The 8,588-nt window shown below is 40.6% G+C and overlaps 1 protein-coding gene across 3 annotated transcripts in view; it reads right to left on the reverse strand.

Moving 5' to 3' along the window:
• Fbxo11 (F-box protein 11) overlaps positions 1-8,588 on the reverse strand; it is a 77,623-nt gene that overhangs the window by 9,322 nt on the left and 59,713 nt on the right. For all 3 annotated transcript variants that reach the window (XM_029531380.1, XM_021217790.2, XM_021217791.1), the window contains exons 12-14: positions 3,160-3,377; positions 1,731-1,816; positions 399-493 (exon numbers count right to left, since the gene is read on the reverse strand). In XM_029531380.1, coding sequence (XP_029387240.1) covers positions 399-493; positions 1,731-1,816; positions 3,160-3,377 — 399 coding nt within the window. The remainder of the gene's footprint in view (positions 1-398; positions 494-1,730; positions 1,817-3,159; positions 3,378-8,588) is intronic.

An 8,588-nucleotide genomic window follows, 5' to 3' on the forward strand; every position in this document is an offset into this window, starting at 1 on the left:
TTTGTAGACCAGGCTGGCCTCGAACTCAGAAATCCGCCTGCCTCTGCCTCCCGAGTGCTGGGATTAAAGGCGTGCGCCACCACGCCCGGCCACGTTTCTTATTCTTAATAAGTCACTTTTTATAGTTTTTCCTTCCTTCACTCCCATTTCTTGAAAGCTCTCATGTTGTTCAGGGTAACCCTGAATCTGCTTATACAGCCTACAATGACACTTGGAACTTTTGATCCTCCTGCCTCTTCCCAATCCTGGGATTACAGGCTTAGGCCACTAGGCCTGGTTTAAGAGGTGGTGGAACTGGATCTGCTCCAGGTAAGCACTCCCTAGGGATCAGGCACATTCCCAGCTTTGGGGCCTTGATTTTCATGCACGAGCTTAAGTAACTACATTCATTAACTTACCACATAAATCCCACCATGCTGTCCATCATGAATTTTGTTATGTCGAACAATAGGACAACTGTTTGTCCTGATCTGAATTCCTGCTAACGCATTACCTATTTAAAAATAATGTTTACAAAGTCAGTGTTTAGAATCTCCTAGTGTGGAGTAATTTTACATCAGGCAACAGTAGCAATTCATGTGCTAGACTTTTAGTGAGCCATTATGAGACAAAGTTAAGAGGACTAGAGTATAAGTAGATGTAGAAATGTTGTGGGCAGATTAATAGTAGAGATAAAGCCAGGCTGTCAAATATTCTGTTACCGATGACTTAAAGCCAGTGTTTTAGCTACTTCATGCTTGTTTTCTGATTGACAACTAGAGATATTAGTGTCTATCTCGTAGAATTCATGTGAATACCACGTGTCTGGCACATCAGTTTGCTGAATTAAAGCTTTAGTAAGGGGTACTTCCGTTATCTACTGAGCTCAGAGTAGATAGAACTTCAACATTATTAAATATTTAGTGAATGCAAGAAAATCAAACACAGTCCTTAGGTTTAGGGTCTCATTTACATTTTTCTGAGGTATTTGGGATAGTACCTTGTATACACAGCATTGAGTAAATGCTTAAGTATCAAGGAATAATCTTTGACACTTTGTATTCGTAAGTTTTATCATTGTTTTGTGTATTATGTTCTCATGAGTATCTGTGGATCATGAACTCATGGACACTCTGGAACAGGAGTTACAGATGATTGTGGGTGCTGGGACTTGAACCTGGGCCTCTCAAACGCTAAGCCATCTTCTACTCCTTTATTGAGACTTTAAAAGAACTAGATCACTTCTCTCATTTAGATAATTTCAAAATAGTCTACTGCTAACATCAAGAAATTAGGCTGTTCTTACTATTGTTTTCCCTTTGTCCCCAAGAAAGCAAGAGCCACAGATCTGTATGATTCCAGGGCTGTGTGTAGGCCACAAAGTGACAGTGTGTGAACAAACAGAGGCACCTCAGCAAACATGCCACGTTTATGTGACATATGACCCAAGAGGTAGGCGATTTCACACCCCAGTGTTCTATAAAACTGTTCAAGGTCTCCAAGAATAAGCAGGTACTCAAGTTCATCAAGAAGAGGGTGGGGATACATCCCAAGGAAGCAAGAGGAGCTGAGCAATGTCAAGGCAGCAATGAATAAAGTAGAGACCAAGCACTGAGCCTGCCCCACTTGTCTACTCATTCAGGAATCTATGTGTCCCATTTATATGCAAGTGCATGTGCACGTGCACACACACACACAGGAAAAGAACCAGGCTGATGTGTAAGTTTTACACAACAAAATCATATGCTTACCATAAATGTCATTTCCTTCTATAAGGCCTCGTCCGTCACCAAAGATGTAAACTCCTCCTTGATTTCCATTAAATATAGAATTCCCCCTATAATGTGAAATGAGTTTTAAGAAAATCATATACTTAATAAAGCTTATTTTACCATCTGTGGTAATATGAAAATCATTTAGCTTTGGGCTTAAAAGTTTCTTAATTTGCAAAATATGGTTGCCTGATTAGATATTTCTAAATTCTCTTTTAGTCCCTTCTAGTACTAAGGGCTTTGAAAAAAGAAAAAAACACCTATTATCTAAAATGAAAAAGCATTTCTTTTTTTTTTTTTAAAATTTATTTATTTATTATATGTAAGTACACTGTAGTTGTCTTCAGACACACCGGAAGAAGGCGTCAGATCTCATTATGGATGGTTGTGAGCCACCACGTGGTTGCTGGGATTTGAACTCAGCACCTTTGGAAGAGCAGTCAGTGCTCTTAACCGCTGAGCCACCTCACCAGCCCAAAAAAGCATTTCTTTATGTCTAATTTTGCAATGCTGAACTAATACAGAGACTCGGCTATTACTGGGCAAGCTCTGAGCTACGTCTTCAGATCCTAAATAATCTTCTTTTTGCTGTTTTAATTTGGTTTTAGTTTAGAGTCTCACTGTACAGACCAGGCTGGCCTCAAACTTGTGGGGTTCCTCCACCCTCTGATTCCCAAGTGATAGGAATATTGGTATTTGCTATCATGCCCAGCTCTAAAATAGTATTTCAAACATTACCTTCAAACACTTAAAACAATTTCTTTAGTTGGCTTAGAAACATATAATCAAAGTTTGAAATACATTTTCATAAAGCTAATAAAGAACAGTTAAAACTAAATCAGCCGAGCATGATGCTGTCTGCCTTTAGTCCCAGCACTCAATCAGCTGAGCATGGTACTGTCTGTCTTTAGTCCCTGCACTCAGGATGCACAGGTAGGTGGAGCTCTGAGGTCAAGGCCAACCAGGTACCTCATTAAAACAAAACAATGAGCAACACAGCATTTTCAACTGCTCATAAAAGAATAGAACAAACAACATAAAAAAGTAAATAATTATACTCATTTAGATGCATTCAGAAAAACCCACTTTACTGCAATCAGATGTTTAGTATATATATTGCACATTTGCTTTATTATTATTTTTAAAAACTTTATGTGTGTTTTGCCTGCTTTTATGTCTGTGTAAGGTGTTGAGTCCCCTGGTGGTAGAGTTATAGATAGTGTAAGCTGCCATGTGGGTGCTGGGAATTAAACCTGGGTCCTCTGAAAGAGCAGCAAGTGCTCTTAACCGCCATTTCTCCAGCCTCTCACACAAAAATATTTCAAGAGCTAATGTTCAGTATCTTTACTTTTCTTGGAAGTAAAAAACCAAAACCAAAACCAACCTGTCTCTGTAATTATGCAAATACCTTATTGTCGGGTCACTATTTGAGGTAATCCACACGCCTGCGAAGTTGTTTGCATAGATTTTGTTCTCTATGAACTGTCCTCTTCCTTTCTCATGGACGTATATCCCTCCAGTCTGCCCGTGGTGAATCTCACATCGAACCACTGTGGGATTGGCATAGGCTTTTACCTCAAAGCCTGCTATCCTGTTTCTGTGTATGTTGCAACTTTCAAAGTAGCCCTGAAAAAAGTTAAGATCTGTATGTAAAAGCTACTTTCTAAATAGAAATGAAACAAAAATGAAAAACTGACATTAAAGTTCAAATGATAATACAGAAGAAACAATACAAATCTTTTTGTTTTGAGACCGGGTTTCTCTGTGTAGCCTAGGTTGCTCTAGATCTCACTCTGCAGACCAGGCTGGCCTGGAACGCAGAGATCTGCCTGCCTCTGCTGGGATTAAAGGCATGTGCCACCACTGCCCAGCAAATTTTCTAGTTACTATAAACGCATTCAAAGGTAGGAAAGAAAAACATGTAAAGTTGTAATCAATAAATGTAATTATGTATATAAAATATATTATCCTTTACCAAAGGGCTGAAGTCATTTAAAAAAAAACATGTTAATTGTCTTTATAAATACCAACAAACTGTGGCTGAAGAGATTGCTCAATAGCTAGGAGTGCTTGCTGTTCTTGCAGAGAACGGGCTTGGTTCCCAGCACCTACTCAGTGACTCACAATCATGTCTTTAACTCAAGTTCCAGGAGAACCAATAATGTGTTCTGGCTTCTGTGGACACCAAGCATGCATTTGGTACATACATGCATACAAACAAACAAACAAACAAACAAACAAACCACTTACACAACCAATTACAACAGATTGGTTGGAGGGTGGGGAAAAATAAAATGCCTACTCTGTTTGATCCTCAAGAGCGTAAAAACAGAAAAATAAAAATAGTTCCAATAAATCAACTTGTAGAAGATGACCTACAAATAGACAACACACAGGTCTAGATGCTCTATAGGCTGATGCAGGAGGATTACATCATCCTAGCAGTTCCAGCTAGCTGGCACCACAGAGGCTTAGTTCCAAAACCAGCATTAATGAATAAAACATTGACCTATAAACAACCACCAAGTATGGTGGCCTATGATGATAACTAGCACCTGAAAGGAGCAAGGCCAGCCTTGGAGGGAGGGAGGGAGGGAGGGAGGGGGAGGGGGAGTGCTTGTGGACGTTGTACATCGTGGTGCGCACTAGGCTCCGCACCACGATGTACAACGTCCACAAGCAGGAGGCTAGAAGAGGGAGAGGGAGAGGGAGAGGGAGAGGGAGAGGGAGAGAGAGAAAGGACAGTTTTACCAATATAAGTCACAAGTGAAGAAACCAAGAAACTAGCCACATTTTGCTTTAAAATATAGCATAAAGAACTACATCTATATCTATTTTGTTAAGACATTATTCCAATATAAAGGTAAAATGCTTCAGTAAAGCCAAACTGTAATGTGAATTTATATTCATTGTATATTGCTTTGTAATATAAAACTATAAAAGCTATTATAATTTTATGGAGTCATCTTTATTAATTACCACAAAGTAGGAAGTGCAAGAGACCCATCATGAAACAAACCTCTCCAAATTAAAAAAAAAAAGAGCCAAAATATGGTGGTGTATGTTTATATTCCAGACCTCAGAAGACAGGAAGGGGTCTTAAGTTCAAAGCCAGCCTATGCCACATCGCAGAACCTCAACTTTAAGTAAATAAATAAAATTAAATAACTTGGAGGAAGAAAAATAGAAAATGGTTATTTTCATTGAAATCAGTGTACATAACCCAAATTATAATTTATAAAACATCTGCCAAATCTTGTATACTCTGAATAAAGAGAATACTAAATTAATGTTACCACAGAATGTCCTCAGAGTAGAGTTCTCAAATAACAAATGTTACTAAGCCAAGTAACATTACTGAAGTTAAAAAGATAACTGGCAGGCTGCAGAGATAGCTCAGAGGTTAAAAGCACTGACTGCTCTTCCAGAGGTCCTCTGCTTGTGGACGTTGTACATCGTGGTGCGGAGCCTAGTGCGCACCACGATGTACAACGTCCACAAGCAGAGTTAAAAAGATAACTGGCAGGCTGCAGAGATAGCTCAGAGGTTAAAAGCACTGACTGCTCTTCCAGAGGTCCTGAGTTCAATTCCCAGCAACCACATGGTGGCTCACAACCATCTGTAATGGGATCTGATGCCCTCTTCTGGTGTGTGTCTAAAGACAACTACAGTGTACTCATAAAAATAAATAAATCTTTAAAAAAAAAAAAAAAAAAAAGATAACTGGCTTGTCTTTCTGAAACTCCCACCGGCAGTCATTAAGACTTAGGGTAGGGCTGAAGAGATGGCTTAGCAGCGCAGAGCAGTGGTTGGTCTTCCAGAGGACCCAGATTCCATTCACAGAACCAAACAAAGTGCTCACAACTGTCAATACCCTCTCTTCTGAGCACCATGGACACTACATACACACACATGGTACACAGACATACATGTAGGCAGAAAACACACACACACACACACACACACTACATGAAAATGAAGGGGAAAACAAAGACTTGGGGGATATGAGCTGCTGCTAACTTTATAGGTAGGGGCCCCTCTCATGTGTGCACAGAAACCAACCCAACCCAAAAATATCAGAACACACCTCTTCCCCAACCCAAGCCTTTAAATACTGGAACCTTAAGCCAGCTGTGTTTAGAGGCACGGTCTCTGCAAAGTGATTAGGACGGGATAGGACCACCAAGTGGGGCTTCTAGGACTGAATGCAGGCTGCTTGCTAAGAAGAAGAGACCAGGGTACAACATTCATACTCTTTTGCCCCACATTATGCTCTAGGTCATTTTGGTTTCTGTTCACAAGACGGCTGTTACCAAATGCAGCAACTTCATCCTACACCTGAACAGTGAGTTTCCTCTACACCAGCCTGTGATAACTCTGTTACCAGCAACATAAAACTGGCTAGTACAAACAGTACAAATGGGCAAACAGGACAGGACAGTATGTAACGCTTATCAAAGGAGAATCTGGAGACATTTGTATGTAGCCCTGGAACTATAAGATCATAGGGCTGGAGAGGCAACTCATCCAGTAAGAGCACCGGCTATTCTTGCAGAGGACAAGATTCAATTCTCAGCATGCATATGGTTCATAACCAGCTATAACTCCTGTTCCAGAGGATGATGCCCTCTTATGGCTTATGTGTGTGTGTGTGTGTGTGTGTGCGCGTGTGTGTGGGTGGTGAACACCCACACCCACACACACACGCGCGCGCACACACACACACACACACACACACACACACACACACACACACACGAAGGCAAAACACTAAGAATAAAAAAAAGACTAGGCAGGTCAGTGTACAACTTTAAACCCAGTGCTCAGGAGGTAGAAGCAGGTAGATCTCTGAGTTTAAGGCCAGCTTGATTTACATTGTAATATCCAAGTCAGTCAAGAGCGACATAGTGAGACCTCATCTCAAAAAGAATCTCCAAAAGATTATGAGTGATGGGATGAAGCTAGTTGAAAAGTATATTTATTTCCTTATTTCTTAAAATATAAGGTGCTCAAAGACACAACTAACAATAACAAACTCTGAAGTTGTAGCAAGTTTAATTTATTTTTCCTATTTTCTTTTAAACCAGAGTTAAAACAACAACAACAACAAAACAAAAACCAATCTTTTCTTAAAAAAAAAAATTCCAAGGCAGAAAATCATTTGGGTGTTTCTATACATTACATTAAGTAAGCACATGTATGTGTATGAGCAAGTAACACATATTTGTGCACAAATGTAGGCTATGGTTAGTACTCGTGTTTTCCTCAATTTGGTTCACCTCATTTTTTATCTTTCTTTCTTTTTTTTGGTTTCGAGACAGGGTTTCTCTGTGTAGCCCTGGCTGTCCTGGAACTCACTTTGTAGACCTCGAACTCAGAAATCTGCCTGCCTCTGCCTTCCAAGTGCTGGGATTAAAGGCGTGTGCCACCATGCCCGGCTTCACCTCATTTTTTTTTTTTTTTTTTTTTTTTTTTTTTTCGAGATAGGGTTTCTCTGTGTAGTCCTGGCTGTCCTGGAACTCATTCTGTAGACCAGGCTGGCCTTGAACTCAGAAATCTACCTGCCTCAGCCTCCCGAGTGCTGGGATTAAAGGCGTGCGCCACCACTGCCCGGCCTTCACCTCATTTTTTTAAAAAATGTTTTTCATCATGTGTTATCAGTGTGGGTGCGTGTCCACCTGAGCACAGGCACTCTTGGATCTCTCTGGAGCTGTACAGAGGCAGACAGGAGCTGCTGGGCGCCTGTGGGGAGGATGTACTCCTAACCTCTGAGGTGCCTCTCCAGCCCTCCTCCACCTTATCTTTTGAGACAGGGTCTCTCAGTGAGCCTTGAGCACACTGATTTGGCTAGATTAACTGACCGGTTGGCTTCTGGTATTATTCTATCTCTAACCTCCTTAGATCTGGGATTCCAGGCACATAACATTAGTACTCAGTGTTTTAGATGGGTTCTAGAATCCAGACTCAGCCTCTCAAGCCTGTGCAGCATCCATCTTACACAATGAACCATCTTCCGAGCCATTAAAAATCTCATGATTCATTTCAGGATCATAGGGATTTAAATTCTAGGACTGCGGACCACACAGAAAAAGATAACTTAAAAACTGACCAATAAATATGAATGTATTTAAAGATAAATGATAGCCAATATGTAGCTTTAGTGTTTATTCTGATGTTCTCTGTAGTTCTAGAGAAAACAAAACCAGACTTTAGAAAGGTAATCCTGAGGGAAGGACAGGCCTTCCAGTAGTGAAGGCCAGCCCAGGATAGGCTGGGAGGATGCCGGATGCTGATGCCGGAGTTCAAGAGCACAGCTCCGACAGACTCACTCTCGGCACTGTCACACACAGGACAGCAGCAAACTCATGAGAAGACAGGCCAAAGATACACTTCTTCTCCCTCACAAATCTGTAGTTTGTTAGAAATTCTTTCATTAACCTTAAATGAAACTGTCAATTCAGTAACACTGTGTTGAGGGTTTTTTAAAAATGCCATTATAATACTTGTAAACCCAAATCTGTAAACAAATCCCCAGAAAACCTGCCTACAGGGTACGAGGTCAGGAGAGCCTCACTACAGTGAGCATCAGCACCTAACCACTACCACGGGTGCTTCACAAACGAGGGGCTTACAGTCAGGCTCCAGTTACCTTCGTACCGCGAGTCATTTGTGAATATGAAAGTACTCATAAGGATAATACTTGAATTGTATTTAACATCTGCATACAGTCTAAAGAAAACACAGGCAAAACTGTCAACACACAGATCCATCACAGAATGAAGAGTCTTATTACCAATAAGTGTCTCCAACAGAGAACAACTTTAAAAAAAAAAAAAA

This window comes from Mus pahari, chromosome 18 (genome assembly GCF_900095145.1).
Source record: "Mus pahari chromosome 18, PAHARI_EIJ_v1.1, whole genome shotgun sequence".
Lineage (NCBI taxonomy): Eukaryota > Metazoa > Chordata > Mammalia > Rodentia > Muridae > Mus > Mus pahari.